The following is a 20,781-nucleotide window of genomic DNA, read 5'->3' as shown; positions in this document are numbered from 1 at the left end:
TGAGACTGAATACATATATAAACAGTAATTGCTAAGTGGGCTAAGAGACAACTTTAAATAACAATTTCAACATTATCTTACACTACAAATGAAATCTTTGTTCTCAAAATGGGTTCCAAAACAAAAAAGAAAACAGAACATCAAAAATGCAAAATCACCACCAGTGGCAATGAAAGAAACCTAAGAATAAGGCGTAAAAGAAAAGCTATAAATGTGAGCGCCCCATCTCATGGCCCTCTTAGAGTAAGATAGGAAGCATGTATAGTATCTAAAATACTCCCAATAAAATAAAATTTTGCTTGTTTCCCCAGGAGAGACAGCTAATTTCAGAAATGTGTTTTAATATATTTGCTGAACGAATAAATGAACAAATTATTAAGTGACTAAATGATGATGACTCAGCTGTTCTAAGTGAACAAAGGAAGACTGATCTCCCTGTGGCCTAGGGGGAACGCTGGAACCTCTGTTTTGGGGTGTGGCTATGAAAATTATGCTAAATCTCGTAACATTCATACTGTTCTCTAAAGTTATGCACCCATGTCACTACATGTCACTTTAGGAGAAACAAATCAGGTTCTTACCCAATAACTGGATGTTTGAAGCCTAGCTTCTTGGTGGCCTCTTCTATTTCCTTTTCTAGCCAAGGTTGTGGGCGGATCAAGTATTTGACAAACTGGGACACCCACCACACCGCAGGATCACCGTGGACTCGTACAAGTCGGTCTGCAAGGTCTTCTGGCACAGCCAGGGGTAAATATGGAGGACGAGGATGAAGACTGTCCACAATGGGCAGCTCGACTACCTGCACATTTTTGTCCTTTATTTCACCTGAGGGAATATCAAAGCATATCATCACATTGCATTGCGTGTACAACTACCATTTGACAAGAACTCACTCTGGGTGCTTTTATTGGCACAGAAACTCTAAAGTATTATAATTTTCATTTTATAGAGGAAGTTAAGTAACTTGCCCTCCGTACCAGAGTAAAAGTGACAGAGCCGAACGTCACATTCAGGTTGGTCTGCCTCTCAAGTATGTGGCCTTTTCTTTTCTACCACAATGGGCTGCCATATCAATACCTCATAACCCAGATAAAGATGGTTTCCAGCACTCCAAGCATCTAATCAGAGAATAACCATATTGTCAGTGGACATGTTCCCCTAGGCAAAGTCCTGTTTTTCATAACTGTTTTTCTTTTTAAAATTTGTATTGCAGTTCCGTTGACTTACAATGTTGTGTTACTTTCTGCTGTATGGAGAAGGGCAAATATCAAATGATAGCACTTACATGTGGAATCTGTAATTGTTTGTTTTGAATTAGACAAAGAGTTCTCAAAACTTCCAGCATGTCATGATAGCAAATGGCTCTTGCATACTTTCATGACAGAGCACAATGACTCTAGAGATATCTAAAGATTACAATTTTAAGACAAGTATCTCTTTTAAAGAAACAAAATAAGATAGTTCCAAAATCTTTTTTTTTTTTGCCTGGCCAAAATTAGATCTATTATATTTTCAATGATGACCATAATAGAATCTGTGTTGATTGTCTACCTGAATAATTTTAATTTCAAGTTAGAAAAGAGATAGATAATTGCTATAAATTATGATTAGTTTTGAAATTCAACTTCTATGTACCATTAATGTTACTGCTGTTCTATCAACTTTATAATACGTTGAGAACAAACTAAGATGTTATAACCAGCATCCTCAGAGTTTATGTCACATTTTAAAGACCACATAGTATTAATAATAACTAGAAAACACAAACATACTAGGCAGAAAGATTTCACAAATATAAAATATACTGACTTAAATTTTAAGTAACAAAACATATTAACCTAAACATACAAAATAACTCCAGTTAAGATGCTGTCATTGTGCATAATAAATCAGAATCACAGTTAATCACTGGGCCATTAAAGAAAGAATGTATTTGTAGTGAGCAGACACAGAATATGTTTGAAATATATTCACCAAAATGAAACACAGTCCTTAAATTTTGTTTTTCTATAAAGGAAAAAAGTGTTTTAAAATACATTACATGATCTGGGTATGTCACTCAAACCAACTGCATGGTTATTAGAAAGTCAGTTATAAAGCTAAGGATTAGAAACATCTGGTTAATATTCTCACTGATATGTAAAACTCATTTCAGGAGTCTTAGAACAAAACCCCTGACACATAATGTTGAGTGAATAAATGAGAATAAACAAATTTACCACCAGTATTGCAGTTCACTTCGTATGCCAGTTAAGAAAGAGCTGGGCACCTTTATCAGATGAGAAACTGTAATTAAGAGTGTTTAGGGAAACAGTGAGCTGTATTTTAAATTAAGCTCTAATATCTCCCTAAGGCAAGGAAAATTAGGGTGCTCTCCCCAGGGTGGAGATGATAAGTAGTATATGTATGAGAAGGAAAAAAAAGTAAGGTAGAAAGCTAGCCTTTTCTTATAAAAAAGAAAGAGAAAAAAGAAGGAAAATCCTAGCTTCTCCTATATGACCATAAACAAAAGTAAAATTAGTAGAGCTACTTTCTTTTTGTAATTTCTTCCTGAAAAGGTTATGCTAAATTTCCCATGTAACTAACTCCAAACTTCACTCAAGAGAAAGTGTTACCTTCTATAAATAATTGTCCCAAGGCCTTAATTTCTGCATAGATAGCTCTATTGACTATTTCATTTCAGAAATGAAAACTACGCTTGCACCTTCCAGACATAGAACTCAGTATATTTGTATTGACTTATTTATTCATTCACTTGTTCAAATATTTACTGAATACTACACTATGCTAAAACACTGTACTAGTCAGAGTATAGCCTATAGAGTGATGACATGGTTACTGACTTTCAAGATTTTCAGTTCAAAAACCTCACTCAAAACCAGAATGCTTTTGGTGAAACAAATAAACAAAGGAACACACAACACCATCATCACCAACAAACACGCTATCCAAAACATATCAATACTCAGTTATCCAGTAAAATATTAAGAAAGGGGCATTCATATTTATAAATGAAAAAAAACTGTTAGAATAAAACTTTAGCCTCCTCAATAATGACATATTTCAAAATGAAAGAAAATTACATAGTACATGCTAAGTTGGAAGTTCTTTTCTTTTACTTGGTTTGCCATAAAACATTTTTATTCTATTGGAATACACATTCAAAAGAATTTAAACCTGGAACAGATCCTAGATATAATCTTATTCACAGTTTTCTAAACTTTAGTCATTTATGTACCACCTTTGTAATTTCTGCCATATCCATACGTACCATCTGTACTATTTAATGTTTAAAAATCCACTTTTTAAAACTTAAATTGATTTATTTTATATATGGTAACTGAAACTATAACTTTGCTACAAACAAAACTACGTTATTAAATTTTATACAAATTCTCTTGCTTGTAAAGGGCACTAAGTTCAAGCCAGATTTCTATTTAAAAAAAAATTTATTTGGCTGCATGTGGCACACAGGATCTTTGTTGGATCATGCAAGATCTTTTGTTGCAGTGCCCGACTCTCTAGTTGTGGCAGGTGGGCTCCAGAGGGCTCAGGCTCCAGCAGTTGGCATGTGAGCGCTCTAGCTGTGGCACGCAGGCTCTGGGGTGTGGGCTCAGCAGTTGTGCGTGGGGTTAGCTGCTCTGCAGCATAAGGGGTCCTAGTTCCCTGACCAGGGATCGACCTGCCTAACTCTGCATTGCAAGGCAGATTCTTAACCACTGGATCACCAGGAAGTGCCTGGGGCCAGCGTGAGGAACTCCGCCCATGGCAAAGGTCATGAGGAAGGCGTGAGGAACTCCGCCCATGGCAGGGAAGTCCCCAGATTCTATTAAAAGACTAAATAAGGAATAACTCAGCTATGAGTCAATGTTTAATTTTTTTTTTTCCTTTTCAGAAAACTGCCTGACATTATCTTACATGCCACCTAAAATCACCTCTAATAATCTGCGGTAGGTTTCAGAATTTTGGGAAACACATTTATTTAAACCCCCTTATTTTCCAGAGGAAACAGAGTAAGAGTGGTTAAGAGGATTTCTCAAAGGTAATTAGCTAATAATCAGACTCTAGTGCTTACTCTCGAAGAAGGCAATGGCACCCCACTCCAGTACTCTTGCCTGGAAAATCTATGGACGGAGGAGCCTGGAAGGCTGCAGTCCATGGGGTTGCTAAGAGTCAGATACGACTCAGTGACTTCACTTTCACTTTTCACTTTCATGCATTGGAGAAGGAAATGGCAACCCACTCCAGTGTTCTTGCCTGGAGAATTCCAGGGACAGGGGAGCCTGGTGGGCTGCCGTCTATGGGGTCGCACAGAGTCGGACACGACTGAAGTGACTTAGCAGTGCTTACTCTACTATACTACACTCTGCTTTCTGGAACATGCATTAAAAAAAAAAAGCATTTAAGTACATCCCTGTTTACCAATGAAGAGTGCTCTGCCATTCTAAGACTGTTGTTTAGGTGCTAAATTGTGTCTGACTCTGTGACCCCACGGACTGTAGCCCTTCAGGCTCCTTTGTTCATGGGGTTTCCCAGGCAAGAATACCAGAGTGGGTTGCCATTTCCCTCTCCAAGCGATCTTCCTGACCCAGGGACTGAACTCAGGCAGACTCTTTACCAGTGAGCCATGACAGATGCCCAGATTAAGACATCAGCATTGGTTAAAAAAAAAAAAAAAAAAGTACTGTTTAAAAAAAGCTCTGTTTAAAAGCATTACTCTGCTACTGTTTTATGTAACATAAGTCAGAGACACTAGCCCTGCAGATAGTCAATCAGAATTATTAGTCTTCAAAAGAAAGGGCTTTAGAAGCTTATTATCCACCATAGCTAGACAGCATATTAAAAAGTAGAGACATTACTTTGCCAACAAAGGTCCGTCTAGTCAAAGCTATGGTTTTTCCAGTTATCATGTATGGATGTGAGAGTTGGACTATAAAGAAAGCTCAGCGCCAAAGAATTGATGCTTTTGAACTGTAGTGTTGGAGAAGACACTCGAGAGTCCCTTGGACTGCAAGGAGATCCAACCAGTCCATCCTAAAGGAAATCAGTCCTGAAAATTCACTGGAAGGACTCATACTGAAGCTGAAACTCTAATACTTTGGCCACCTGATGCGAAGAACTGACTCACTGGAAAAGACCTTGATGCTGGGAATGATTGAAGGCGGGAGGAGAAGGTGACAACAGAGGATGAGATGGTTGGATGGCATCATTGACTCGATGGACATGAGTTTGAGTACGCTCTGGGAGTTGGTGATGGACAGGGAAGCCTGGCATGCTGCAGTCCATCGGGTCACAAAGAGTTGGACACGACTGAGTGACTGAACTGAACTGATAAATTAATGGGCTTTGCTGTAATGAAAAATGTTTCAAGGATGGAAAGATTTTGGGCCCCAGTCCATAAGACTTCCTCTGTAACTACTGTCTTGTGAGAGAAGCAGAACTCAGGAAGGGGGACTCTCCTAAAAACAGAATTCATAGAGCTCAGACTGGTCAAAGCAAAGAGGTCTGGAATAGGGTTGTCAGTTGAGAAAAATCTTCAATAAGATATCACTAGCTAGAACTTAAATTCACTTGGGGGGAGAAGGGAGTTATTAGTAACTTTTTGGTGATTCTGAACCAGAAAACCTGTCTACTTTTTGGACTCGAACTTCTTAAAGAGATTTCCGTCAATACCCATATAGGTTCTGGCTTCCTCCAAATAAGTACAGAGAGATAGAATAAGGTTTTAGTTCTCCTCCTTAGTGTGGTCTTGAATGGGTCTAGCAGCTAGGTGCCATCCCATTCAACAGCCATACCAAAGACTGTGTCAACTGCTGGGACTCATGGCTCCACTGGAGGCTAGAGCAGGGAGTGACATCAAACGAAATATAGCAAAGCAAATGCCTATTCATACAGAACCATGACTGTGTGCACAGTGATTAAGAGTATAGGCTCTGGAGTCATAAAAATTGGAGTTCAAATTCTCTATCACCTAACTGTCATGTGATCTTGGATAGGTTATATTTAACTTCACCCCTTTTTATTCATCTGGAAAATGGCATTGATAACAGCAATTTTCTCATATGTAAAATAGGGTTAATAATAGTATCTTACTCATCAAGTTATTCTGTGGATGAGATATTGCATGGAGAAAGCTGAATACAATGCCTGATTCACAGCAATTCTCAAAAAATGTTAGCTCTTATCCTGGGACCAATTCTGCTGAACAGTTCTCAAGAACCTGGCTATCGTTAGGTCCAGGAAGAGATTATTTACCAAAATATTATATTCTCTGAAAAATATATCAAAGTGCCCCATTTCAGTGAGCCAAAGGTATGCTCCCGAATACAGCAGATAAGGACATATAAGATATACACCCAAAGTAAATCTTGTTCATACTGTTTGCCACAGGCAATAACAATTGAACACAGAGTGAACAGCAATTCTGATCTATGTGAAAATTCTGATATTCTATCATCACTATCTTGACCAAAATTCTGTGCTATACTGAAAGCTCAGAATAGCAGTAAATTGTTTAAACTGCTAATACTTCCTGCTCACGTCACAGCAAGAAATTTATATGCTTAAATTATATCCACAAAGGCTATCTGGACTTTGGGGATTTACATTTTCTTTGCCACAGTGTGGCCAAATATGACTGATTAAATCTTACTCAACTCTCCGAGACTTGTTAGAGAAGGTATGAGTAAAAAGACCGAAAGTTAACCACCTGTGTTGATACCTCCAGAGGCACGGGGGCGGGGGTGGTTTGTTCGATTTTCTGTAATTTATAGGGGGCCGTTTAAAAAAAAAAAAAATCACATAAATGTGTGAGCTCTGTTCTTTGGGATTTTTAACATGACATTAATATTTATATCCTCATTTAATGGATGAGCTCTGTTCTCCTTTAAAATATGAAGGAAAGATATACTATTAAAAAGTGAACATCTGGGCCACTTTCCTTTTGTTTTTCAACCACTGTGGCTGATAGAGATCTCTTCCTGAACTTGAATGAACAACTGTCATCTGTCATATGAATTCCGTCACTGCTCTACTTAAGCAACAACTCAAAAGACTGTTATTACTTCCAGTTTGAATGCTTGAACCAGTTGAGTGAAAAGTTCCAAATTCAATCATATGAAACACACTGCAGTGTTAGCAACATTCTTAAGAATTAGCATATCACTATGTGAACGACTATGCAGCATTCTTATGAGGTGCTTGCTGCTTTTACTAGCAACAGAAATGCCTTGCAAAAGCAATCAGGCTCATGGTTCACTGACCTCAATGATATTCTGACAGACTTAACTCTGGATCGAGGACTAAAAGAACAGCTAATGGAAAATATGTAATAGCTTAGTGAATTATGCAGTTCAGGATAAGGTGGGCAGGACAGTGTCAAAAGCAAAAAGACCAAAGATATTTGTTTGCTTCATGGCACTAAACAGGATTCCTGAAGTCATTCTTAATGTTTCTGAAACAAAATTAGTCATTTAACTTTTGTATACATATATGTTACTTTGCCAAGAGGTTCCAGACAGTCCACAGACGCTATGTTCATAAAGGGGATGCTGACAACAGTTTTTTTTTTTTTCTTGATGATTCACATTGCGCAGGTCCTATAACTCCATGACTAGAGGTTTGGGGGAGTTTTTTGTTTTTCAGGAATACCTTCTTCTAACTTAGAACCTCCTTCTAACCCAAAGGATCCCAGAGAATCCTAGAACAGCTTTTCTCATTGGTAAGAAACACGGAAACAGAGAAGAGAAAAGAAGCAGAAACAAAGACAAACCTCAATTTCATAAAATTTAGTAAAGAGCCAAACCCCAACCTCTCTTTCCCCCATGATTGAAAAAAAAAAAATCACGATTCCACTGTCATATTCCTCTTATTCTTTTATCACATGTCATGTCTCCTTGAAAGAGCGAGCCAGAAGGAAGGACCTCCAGGTGATAACAGTCTTTCATTCCTTGAGAATCCCTGGAAGAAGTAAAGGGGGGGAGCAGGAGTGCTGGCAGGCTCTTGCAGAACAGAGCTGTCAGGTGGCACGCTGTGCTCCCTTTTGCTGTGGGGTAGTTTTATAGCTGTCTCTGCGGTCAGCACAAAGTTGAAGAGTTAGGAATGTGATGTTTCATGTTGACTTTACAACTACTTGTAATTTTACACTAAGTTATCATCCAATTATGTTACATCAGAAAAGCCTAATTAAGGTTCCCTGGTGATAGAGTAACGGTCCATCCTAAAACCCTAAGATGCAAGAATTATAACAAGAAATTTTGGTTATTTCATGAAAGAAGGAAATGAAAATACACTCATATTGGAAGGAGGAAATAATAACAAAACAGTTAAGACTTTTGTAGGATGTGAGGGAAAAAGACAATCAAGTATGGTGCTGTGTTAAAGTACTACAAATTACTGATAAAACAGACAAATATATTAGCTTACTAAAATAGGAACAACAAACCTTCCTTACAGTGTATGCTGTGTGCTTAGTCGCTCAGTCGTGCTGGACTCTTTGTGACCCCACGGACTGTAGCCCACTTCCCTGGTGGCTCATTTGGTAAAGAATCTACCCGCAGTGCAGGATACCTCACGGTTCAAACTCCTGTCCATTGAGTTGGTGATGCGGTCCAACCATCTCATCCTTTTTCATCCCCTTCTCCTCCTGCCTTCAATCTTTCCCAGCATCAGGTTCTTTTCCAATGAGATGATCCCAACTGCTTCCTATTATATGCAACATATTTTTCAACCTGTAGACAGTTATCTATCAATAGACCACAAAGTCTTAATCTGGTAGATCTCTAAATCAGAGGCCACTATTTATCATAATCCTATCTTCATGTCAACTGATAAAGAGTCTGGCAGGGATGAAGGTCCAGAGTCTGTTCTTCCCATATGCTTTGCTCCTTCTCAATGACCTCTGCCATAAGCCATTTCTAAAAATAGCTCCCACATCCACTCCCTCCCCACTGGACCTCTCCATCAGCATCTTGAATCAAGAGGTGACACTTGCTGAACACCAACCACATGCCAGGTTCTACACTGAACATTTTCCATAACATTATCCTAATTAGTCTACAAAGTCTTTATGTGGTGAGTACTTGCTTATCCCCATTTTACAGATGAAGTTAAGTAACCTGTTTAAGGTCATTTAGCAAGCACTCAGGAGTTGAACTTAGACATTCTGATTCCTGAGTTTAAAGTCTTACTCCATTCCTATTCCACTTCCTTAAAGTTTCAGAGAAGGCCAAAATACCTCTCATGGAATGAAAGAGAGGGGAGAGGGCCAGGCTCCAGGTGTGAGTTTAAATAGCAAGACAAAGGAAGAGGTAAGGCCAACTCCCACAGGTAAGATCTAGACCTATCTCTGCAGAGTGCACTGCACCTAGAAATTTAATGTTAAGTGAAGGACATAAAACAATGATCATGTGTACTCATAAAACTATCAGAAGATGTGAGTTGTGGCTTAACAAAACGATATCATTTATTGTCATTTTGGGTTCACACTTCGATCTCCCAAGAACGAAACAGTACCTAAAGACAGATGATCTCAACTTTATTCATATGAAATAAAGTGCTTGTTAGTCAATTTAAAGCTCATGGTTAAGAGTTAATAATATCTTCACAATTTGACTGTAAAAAGAAAATATGAATTAGCCAACCAATGACAGTCTTATTTCCTAATAATGATAAAATAAGCTTTCCATGAAGAACAAATAGCCTACTTCATAACATAGAATATGGAAGCAAAGTTGTTATAAAATATTTATTAAACTTATAAATCATTCTCTTATTATTTACATACTTTCAATGATTAAACATTAAAGCAAAAAATATTCTGCAATCTAAAATATTTCTGTCCTTAAAAAACCTACTTTTAATTTCTTAAGTGGTATATTAGGGATAAATAGAAGTAAACAAATTTCAACTTATTCACGAAAACCTTATACACTGACTGAAGTATCTAGTGTTAATGATATGATCCAAGAGTTATGGTAAAATAACTGATGGCATCCAAAATAAATCATAAAATAAATACAAGTATTTGTATTTTCAGAAACATTTCCAGCCTTGATTATTATAAAAATTAACTTTATTCATGTCAGTGGAATTTCTGAAAAATTAAAAAATATCACAAAAAGAACTTCTAGAGGTGATAAAAAGTAATTTTTACTAGGTTGAATATACATGAAAGAGGAAATTACAATTATGTTTGTATGTGAATAAATCTGTGAAGTTCAACTACTCCATCTTAAGAATAAGGAGAAATAATGGTTTTTAAGAGGACAGAGATCTTCCAAATGATAAGAAAAGAAGAAGAGAATCATTTTCTTCTACCTGAAAAAATGAGAGCTAAGAGGGGATATGTTCAGAGCCTATAAAAATCATGAAAGATTTAGACAATGTGTTCAAGATGTACTCCCCAAATCTTAGAATTAGGAATGTTTCACTAGTGCTTGAAAAAATAACTTCAAGAATAAATAAAGTCTAATTTTACACAATAGATGAAATTCTTACAGAACTCATTACCCCAAGAGAAGATAAAAGCCAGATTAACTATGTCTGGGAAAAAAAATATAAATGTTCAGACCTTGATATCATGGATGGCAACTATATCTCTTATAATATGTCAGTGAGAACTGCTGCTAAATCAGACTTCTGAATTGGATGAATCAATAATATGACCCCAAATGCCCTTTTTAGGCTTCAATGCACAGGAAACAATATATACAAGATAATAAGACTACATTACATTTTGGTTCTAAAGGGTGCATTTTCTTTGTGTACTAACAAACTGTTATTTCTTTTCCTTTCAGTTGGAGATAAGGGGTAGATATACCATTGAAACAGAAGAAGATAAAAGGAGGAAGAATACAATATTACGTATGCCTGCTGATACTGCTTACTCGGTTAGAAAAGATTATAAAATTCATAAAATAAAGGATATTGGAATTCTGACATTGGTACTTCATAGTTAAGTTTTGTAGGACAAAACTTGTACATGATAATTTGCTTTTGTCGGTATCAAAAACCAGAAAAAGGATTTACTGAGAGGTCACTGGTTGCAGGACTAGAAACCTAGTCATACTAGCTCAAGTGAAAAGGAAAGAATATAAGGGAATTGCCAAAACAAAACAAAACAAAACAAAAACAAGAAGTACAACTGTATTTTATAGAGAATGAGAAACCTGCAATTTTTTTTACCATCGTCTGTGCAGGTCAGCTACACTCTTTGCTAAGTGACTTCTCTCTTGTCAGTGTCCCATCTTGTAGCCATCAGCTTGAGTCTACAGGATTTTACAACTTAGTCTCACCCTTAGATAAGCAGAGTCTCTTGTAAGGATACTAATGTTTACTGAGATCATGTGCTGAATACTGTGCCAAATACCTATGAATATTATTTCTCTTAATTACAAAAATTACCCTACAGGGCAAGTATTCTTACAGATGACCAGTGAAGGAGTTAGAAGACAGACCCATCAGACTCCACAGCTGGTGTGCTCAAGTGCAAGATTAGATTACCTGCCAACAGGTAACTTGTTGGCACAGCGCAGCCTAAAGGGTTAGTTTCTCAGAGTCAGATACTCATTCTGGCCTCTACATCTGTGAATATACCTGTGCATGTGTGTGTATGGATGTATGCAAGAGGGGAGGAGTGGTTACATGATATCCGTTAAACAGTAAAGGGCTGTACTGCCCAAACAGATGTTTTCAGAAGAAGTGTAAGGACATAATAACTGATGTATAGTAAATCTTTGACTTTTAGGAATTTATTATTTTTTCCTGTTTCCAAAATTTTATTTTTTTCTCATAGAAAAAAAATGTATTATAGGCATGAATCACATTGTCATCTCAACAGTGTTCATGTAGATTTGTTCCTATTATCATAATCATAGTAAAAATATGACTATAAATGTCTATTCACACGTTGCTCTCCTAACCTAAACTGAAGATCAGTAAAGAGGAAAAACATCTACTTCTACCTTCCAGAAAAACATCTACTTCTGCTTCACTGACTATGCAAAAGCCTTTAACTGTGTGGATCACAACAAACTGTGAAAAATTCTTAAGGAGATGGGAATACTAGACCCAGGTTCGGGAGAGGAGGAGATGGTGACAGAGGATGAGATGGCTGGATGGCATCAGAGACTCAGTGGACAGGAATTTGGACAAACTCCGGGAGATAGTAAAGGGCAGGGAAACCTGCTGTGCTGCAGTTCATGGGGTCACAAAGAGCTGGACACGACTGAAGAGACTGAACCAACAACATCTAAAAAACTGCCTATTTAAGGAGTGTCTAAGAAAACCTAAAAACAAGGGAGACAAAAAAATGAAGATACTAGAGGAAAATTTAACATTGGACACCACAGCTACCACAGTTTAATAGTAAACACAGCTTCAATCCTAGCCAGATTAACATAAAACCTCACACCAAAGGCCTGTCTATTTCAGTTCTGCATTTACACAATTCATTACGTTCAGTTTTCAGCACAAAATTGTAAGATATGCTAAAAGGCGAAAAAAAAAAAAGAAAAAAATCAGACTGAAGGAACAAAGCAACCACTGGATCCAGATTTATATATGGCAGACATTTTAGAATTATCAGACCAGGAATTTTAAATAACTATGATTAACATGTTAAGAATTCTAATGAAAAAAGTGAACAATTTGCAAGAAGAGATAAGTAACATAAGCAAAGAGATGAAGACGCTAAGAACCAAACGAAAATGCTAGAAACAAAAAACACTAACAGGAATGAACGTGTTTGATGGGCTCATCAGTAAACTGGACATGACTGAACGAAAGAATCAATGAGCTTGAAGATAATGACAATATAAACTTATAAAACTGACTGGAAAGAGAAAAAAAATAATGAAATGAATGAAACAGAATATCCGAAAACTGAGACAATTACAAAAGGAGAACATACATGTAATGGGAATGCCAGAAGAGAAAAAAGAGAGAAAGAAAGAAGAAATATTTGAAGTAATAACACCATGAAAGTGAAATTGAAGTTGCTCAGTCGTGTCCAACTCTTTGCGACCCCGTGGACTGTAGCCTACTAGGCTCCTCTCTCCAGGGGCAGATTCTCCAGGCAAGAATACTAGCGTGGGTTGCCATTTCCTTCTCCAGGGGAGCTTCCCACCCCAGGGATCGAACCCCAGGGATCGAACCCCGGTCTCCCGCATTGCGGGCAGACGCTTTAACCTCTGAGCCACCAGGGAAGCCCATAATAATGCCACAGAAATTTCTAAAACTAATGATGACAACAATCCACAGATCTACAAAGTTCAGAGAACATACTAAGCAGGATAAATAAATAAAAAATCTATATCATAAATGTTATATTCAAACTATAGAAAATCAAAGAAAAAATCTTGAAAGAAGTCAAGGAGGTAGGGGAGAATCTTATCAATAAAGGAACAAGAATAAGAATTACACAGGCCTTCTTTTCAAAAGGACTTCCCTGGTGGCTAAGATGGTAAAAAGTGTCTGTCTACAATGCGGGACATTCGGGTTCGAGCCCTGGGTTGGGGAAGATCCCCTAAAGAAGGAAATGGCATCCCACTCCAGTGCTATTGCCTGGAAAATCCCATGGACAGAGGAGCCTGGAAGGCTACAGTCTATGGGGTTGCAAAGGCACAACTGAGCGACTTCACTTTCACTTTTCTTTTCAAAAACCATGGAAGCAAGAAGGGACTGGAGTAAAATACTTGGCTTTTAAAGAATGAAAAATCAGCTGCTTAGAATTCTGTATTCAGTAAAACTGCCTTCAAAAGTCAAAAGAGACTTTCTCAGACAAAAATTGAGGGAAACTGTCGCTAGCTTCAGAGAGAAGAAAATATGTCAAGAACTCATATATACATACATACATATACAGCAAAGAGTGTTAAAGAAGGAATAAATGAAAGTTAAATAGAATCTTTTTTCTTATTCTTTATTAATCTAATAGATAACAGTTTGTTTAAAGTAATAACAGCAAAAAAATATTTCATGATCATAACTTATGGATAAGCTATGCTTCAAAAAACTAAGATCATGGCATTCGGTTCCATCACTTCATGGTATATAGATGGGGAAAAAAATGGAAACATTGACAGATTTTGTTTTCTTGGGCTTCAAAATCACTGAAGGTGACCACAGCTATAAAATTAAAAGATGCTTGCTCCTTAGAAGAAAAGCCATGATAAACCTAGGAAGCATACTCAAAAGAGAGATATCACTTTGCTGACAAAGGTCCATATAGTCAAAGTTATGGTTTTTCCAGTAGTCACGTACAGATGCGAGAGTTGGATCATAAAAAAGGATAAGTGCTGAACAGAACTGATGCTATTGAAGCTTGATGTTGGAGAAGACTCTTGAGAGTCTCTTAGACAGCAAGGAGATTAAATCAGTTAATCCTAAAGGAAATCTACCCTGCATATTCATTGGAAGGACTGATGCTGAAGCTCCAACACTTTGGCCATCTGACGTGAAGAGCCCACTCATTGGAAAAGACCCTGATGCTGGGAAAGACTGAAGGCTGGGGGAGAAGGGGATGACAGAGGATGAGATGGTTGGATGGCATCACCAATTCAATGACATGAGTTTGAGCAAACTCCAGGAGATAGTGAAGGACAGGGAAGCCTGGCATACTGCCATCCATGGGATCGCAAAGACTTGGACATGACTGGGTGACTGCACAACAACAAGCTTATGGATAAGTGAAATAAATGATGACAGTGCTTTAAGGAATGGGAGGGAAGATTTGGGACTACTCTGTTATAAGGTATTTGAAGTGCCCATGAAGTGGCGGTATATTGTTATTTGAAAGTAGACTTGTAGTAGTTATAAATGTGTGTTATAATCTTTAGGGTAACTACTTAAAAGAGAAGTTGTAATTTATATGCTAAGATAAGAGAGAAAATGGGGTCATTATAATGATCAATTAAACCAGAGAAGGTAGATGAATAGAGGAAAGTAATAAAGAAACAAGGTCAACAAATAGAAAAGTCACAAGTATGGTTTACATTAATCCAACTTTATCAATAATCACTTTAAATGTATGTGGCCTAAATACACTAATTAAAAGACAAGAACTGTCAGAGTGGATCAAAAAGCAAGGCCCAACTATATGCTGTCTACAAGAAACCTACTTTAGGTATGAAGACAACAAACATTAAAAGTGAAGGTATACAGAAATATATACTGTGCCAGTATTAATCAAAAGAAAGGTGGAATATCTCTGAGTTTCAGACAAAGCAATGAAAATTGTGACAGAGAACTGTTGTGTAATGTTCAGGCACAGTTGTGTCTGACTCTTTGCGACCCCAAAATGACAGGGGGTCCGTTCTTCAGAAAGACATTATGATCCTTAAAATGTATGCACCTAATAAACAGGTATAAGATTATATGAGGCAAAATCTGTTAGAACTGCAAGAATTCGTTATTTATTTTAATTCAAAGATTACTCACAAATTCACTATTATAGTTAGAGACTTCAATATCACTCACTCAGTAAAGATATAATTGAACAGGATAGTATCATCCATCAAGTGGATCTAATTGACATTTACAGAATACTTCATCCAGTAACAGTAGAAGGCATGGTCTTCTTAAGCTCAAAGGGAATATTTCGCCAAGTTAGAGCATACCCTAGGCCATAAAACAAACTTTAACAAATTTAAAAGAATAGATATCATAAGAAGTATGTTCTCAGACAACAATGAAATTAGATGAGAGATCATTAACAGAAACATAGCTAGAAAATCCTGAGATATTTGGAGATTAAATAGCACACATAAATAATACAAAAATCAAAGAAGAAATCTCTGGAAATTAAAAAACTTTTTGAACTAAATGAAAAAAAGACATCAAAATTTGTGGGATGCAGCAAGAGCAGTACTTAGAGAAAAATGTACAGCATTAAATGCATTAAAAGAAAAAAGAGCCAAAATCAATCATCCAACTTAGGAAACTGGAAAAAGAAGAATAAATTAAGTCCAAAGTAAGAAGAAAAAATATCAAAGAAATTGAAAGCAGGAGAAAATAGAGAAAAATCAACAAAATTAAAAGCTCATTCTTTGAAAAGGGCAAAGAAATGGATAAACCTCTACTCAGGGTAAAAAGAAAAAAAGAAAAGACGCAAATAATATCAGTAATGAAAGAGGTACCATTTAGTACTGAACCCATGGACAATCAAAGGATAATAAAGGAATATTATGAACAGATTCTATATTCACAAATTTGGTAACTTAGATAAAATGGAGCAATTCTTTGAAAGACACATTTACCAAAATTCATACAAGGAGAATAGGCCTATATTGATCAAAGAAGTTGAATAAATAGTTGATAACTTTCCAAGACAAAAAGCACCAAACCCAGACGGTTTCACTGGTGAATAATACCAAATATTTAAGGAACAAATTATATCAGTTCTCTACAATTTGCTCCAAAAAACAGACACAGAGTGAACACTTCCTAACTCATTTTATGAGGCCATCATTATGCTAACATCAAAACTGCACAAATGCATTATAAAAAAAAGAGACCAATATTTCTCATTAACATAGATGCAAATTCTCAAGAAAACATTAGCAAATCAAATCTGCTGCTGCTGCTGCTAAGTCGCTTCAGTTGTGTCTGACTCTGTGAACCAGCCTTGAATAACCTGATGTATATCCCACTAAGTCATGTTGAATAATACTTTTTATATATTGTTAGATTTGATTTCGGAGAAGGCAATGGTAACCCACTCCAGTACTCTTGCCTGGAAAATCCCATGGGCAGAGGAGCCTGGTAGGCTGCAGTCCATGGGGTCGATAAGAGTCAGACACAACTGAGCGACTTCACTTTCACTTTTCACTTTCATGCACTGGAGAAGGAAATGGGAACCCACTCCAGTGTTCTTGCCTGGAGAATCCCAGGGACGGGGCGCAATATATAAAAAGTATTATACAAGATGACTTGGTGGGATATATGTCAGGTTATTCAAGGCTGGTTCAACATTTGAAAATCAACTAATGTAATCCATCACATCAACATATTAAAATATAAAAATCATATATAATATCAACAGATATAGAAAAAGTATTCCACAAAATCCAAAATCCATTCATGATAAGACTCTTAGTATGGGGAATTTTCTCAACTTGGTAAAGAATACCTAAAAACAACCTACAGCTATGTTCATATATAATGGTGAGAAACTTGATGTCTTTTCCCTAAGAGAGGAACAAGGCAAGATATTCCCTCTCACACTTCTATGCAACACTGTACTGTAAGTCCTAGCTAATGCAATAATGCAAGAAAAGGAAATAAAAGATTAACAGATTGGGAAGGAAGGTACAGAAGGATCTTTTTTCATAGATAATATGACCATTATGCAAAAAATTCCAAGGAATCACTAAAAGAAACTGCTGGACCAAATCAGTGATTAAGTCAAGGCTGCAGGATGTAAGGTTAATATATGAAAATCGATAGCTTTCCTATATACCACTAACAAGCAACTGGAATCTGGAATTAAAAACATACTACCATTTACAAATGGATAGAGGAAGGGAGTGAAAGAGTGTTGGAGGAGGAAGAAGGAATGGAAGACGGAAGGGAGGAAGGAAAAAAATTTAAGTCAAACAAATGTATGAGATCCATAGGAAGAAAACTATAAAACTCTGAATAAGGAAACCAAAGAATATGTAAATAAATGAAAATCGTAGATGGGAAGATGAAATATTGTTATGAGGTCAATTCTTCCAACTCTATCTGTAGATTTAGCAAAATCCTAATAAAAACCCCAGCATACTACTTTCTGAATAGCAACAAAATGATTCTAAAGTTGATATAGAGAGGCAAAAGACTCAAAATAGCCATCACTGTGGAAGAAAAAGGACCAAGAGGACTGATACTACTTGACTCACTAAAAAGTGACGGTAATCAAGACCGTGGTACCAGTGAAAGAATACACAAACAGATGAATGGAACACAACAAAGAGCCCAGAAACAGACCCACACAAATAAAGTCAACTGATCTTTGACAAAGGAGCAGAGGTAATCCAACAGAGAAAGGACAGTCTTTTCAACAAATGGTAACAACTGCATACCCACATGAAAAAAAAAATCTAGACACTGACCTTATATCTATCACAAAAAATAACTCAACATAGATCATACACCTAATGTAAAATGCAAAACAGTTTGAGAAGAAAAAAAATCTAAGTGGTCTCTGGTTTGTCAATGAGTTTTCAGATGTTAACACCAAGAGTACAATCCATAAAAGAAAAAGTTAAAAAGCTGGACTTCACTTAAATTAAAAATTTCTACTCTTTGAAAGACACTGTTAAAAGAATAAAATGGAACCCACAAATGGAAGAAAATATCTGATAAAGGACTTATAGCCAAAAATTTTAAAGAGCTCTTAAAACTCAACAATAAGAAAACAATCCTATGATAAAATGGATACAGAACTGAACAGACATCTCAACAAAGACGATGTATAGGTGAATTAGCATATGAACTGGTGCTCGACATTAGAGGTCTTTTTATTTTTTTGTGAAGTTGCTCAGTCGTGTCTGACTCTGCGACGTGTGGACTGTAGCCCACCAAGCTCCTCCACCCATGGGACTCTCCAGGCAAGAATACTGGAGTGGGCTGCCATTTCCTTCTCCAGGGGATCTTCCCGACCCAGGGATGGAACCTAGGTCTCCCACATTGTAGGCAGACGCTTTAACCTCTGCACCACCAGGGAAGCCCCTTAGAGGTCATTAGACATTGCAAATCAAAACGGGATACCATTACATGCCTACTGAAAGTGAAAATGAAAGTGAAGTCGCTCAGTCGTGTCTGACTCTTTGCGACCCCATGAACTGTAGTCTACCACGCTCCTCCGTCCACAGGATTTTCCAAGCAAGAGTACTGGAGTGGGGTGCCATTGCCTTCTCCATGGCTAAAATCTAAAACAGTGACGAACACTGGGGACAACGTGGAGCAACAGAAACTCTCATTCATTGTTCCTGGGAATGTAAGATGGTACAGCTACTGTTATAGACTCAGTGCTGTGTCCCCTCGAAATTGATACACTGAAGCTCTAACTCCCAGTGTGATGATATTAGGAAGTAGGGTCTTCCTAATATCAGGGTTAGGGTCAGGGTCAGGGTGAGGGTGAGGGTGAGGGTGAGGGTGAGGGTCAGGGTCAGGGTCAGGGTGAGGGGTCAGGGTCCTACCTTCCCTTCCTAGGGAGGTAATGATGTTTAAACGAGGTAATAATTCAGGGCCCCAGTGATGGGATTAGTGCCTTTAAGAAGAAGAACAAGAGACAACAGAGATTTCTCACTCTATCACATAAGGGCACAGCAAGAAGGCAACTGCCCACAAGACAGGAAGAGGACCCTTAAGAAGAACCAAATTTGCTGGCATTTTCATTCTGGACTTCCCAGCCTCCAGAACTGCAAAAAATAATGTTTTGTTTAAGCCACCCAGTCTGTGGTATTCTGTGACAGCAGCCTAAGACTAACACAGCCACTTTGGAAAAGAATTTGGCAGTTCCTTACAGAGCTAAACATAGGCTTACCATACAACCCAGCAATCCCTCTCTTAGGTCTTTACCCAAATTAGTTAAAAATGTACGCCAACCCAAAAACCTGCACACGAGTGTTTATACCAGCTTTATTCATGACTGCCAAAAGACGTCCCTCAATAGGTGAATGGATAAACAAACTGTGGTACTTCCGCACAATTCAGTGTTATCAGCAATAAAAACAAATGAGCTGTCAAGCCACAAAAATACACGGAGGAACCGTTTATTTTTAAAAAAGCAATCAGAAAAGACTTCATAACATATGATTCCAACTATTTGACATTCTAGGAAGCAAAATCATAAAGACAGAAAAATCAGTGACTGGCAGAGATGGTAGGTAAAGACAGGAGCAAATAGGTGGAACATGGAATTTTTAGGGCAGTGAAACTATTCTGTATGATTATGTAATGGTTGATTCAAGACATTATGCATTTAGCAAAACTCACAGAACTATACTACATGAAGACTGAACCCCAATGTAAGTTATGGACTTTAGTTAATAATATGTATCAATATTGGTTCATCAATTGTAATGAATGTACTGCATCAGAGCAAATGTTAATAATAGGGGAACTGGACCATGGAGAGAGAGAAGGAGAAGAAAAAGAGCAAACACTGTACTTTCTAATAAATATTTTTATAAACCTAAAACTGCTCTAAGAAATGGCCTATAAATTAAAAAACAAAGGCATTCAAAACAGACTAAAAGAATACACATACTATATTTTAAAAATTATTTTAAAGTAATTATGTCAAGTAGAATGAATAAATTTAGCATTAAGAGAACAACAATATGATCCAGAAGAAATTATATCCAGAAAATTCTAACTGCTGATACTTTATCCACTTAACACAATCTCTAATCCTTTTTTGTTGTTTTATATTAATTAAAAATCATGCTACCTCCCCTTGGTGTTGTTTTCTAGAGAGAACAAATGATAAAATGCGTTAAAAATTAAAAAAAGAGGTATCATAGAACCTATTAAAGATTATTAATGATGAGAAAAGATAAGATGTTTCCTTTGAATGAAGAGGGAGTTAGGCTTGGTAAGGATTCAATGAAACTTCTAACTAACTAATGAAGGCTAAACTTATCACAAATTATAAGCACAAAGAGAGTGTTCTATTAAATCAAAGCCTTTTTCAGTTGAATTGGAAGGCTATGTGGAGAAGCAGCTTAAATTCAATAAAGTATGAGTCACAGGTTACCTGAAACCTCTTCCCTGGGAAGAAACTTGTTCTATCTG

The 20,781-nt window shown here is 37.0% G+C and overlaps 1 protein-coding gene across 16 annotated transcripts in view; it reads right to left on the bottom strand.

The window, feature by feature from the left end:
- FUT8 (fucosyltransferase 8) overlaps positions 1–20,781 on the bottom strand; it is a 315,633-nt gene that overhangs the window by 23,565 nt on the left and 271,287 nt on the right. For all 16 annotated transcript variants that reach the window (XM_042252625.1, XM_042252629.1, XM_042252628.1 and 13 more), the window contains one exon: positions 582–828. In XM_042252625.1, coding sequence (XP_042108559.1) covers positions 582–828 — 247 coding nt within the window. The remainder of the gene's footprint in view (positions 1–581; positions 829–20,781) is intronic.

The sequence above is a fragment of the Ovis aries genome, chromosome 7 (genome assembly GCF_016772045.2).
Source record: "Ovis aries strain OAR_USU_Benz2616 breed Rambouillet chromosome 7, ARS-UI_Ramb_v3.0, whole genome shotgun sequence".
In the NCBI taxonomy this organism is placed as follows: domain Eukaryota; kingdom Metazoa; phylum Chordata; class Mammalia; order Artiodactyla; family Bovidae; genus Ovis; species Ovis aries.
This window is presented reverse-complemented; position numbering and strand designations above follow the sequence as displayed.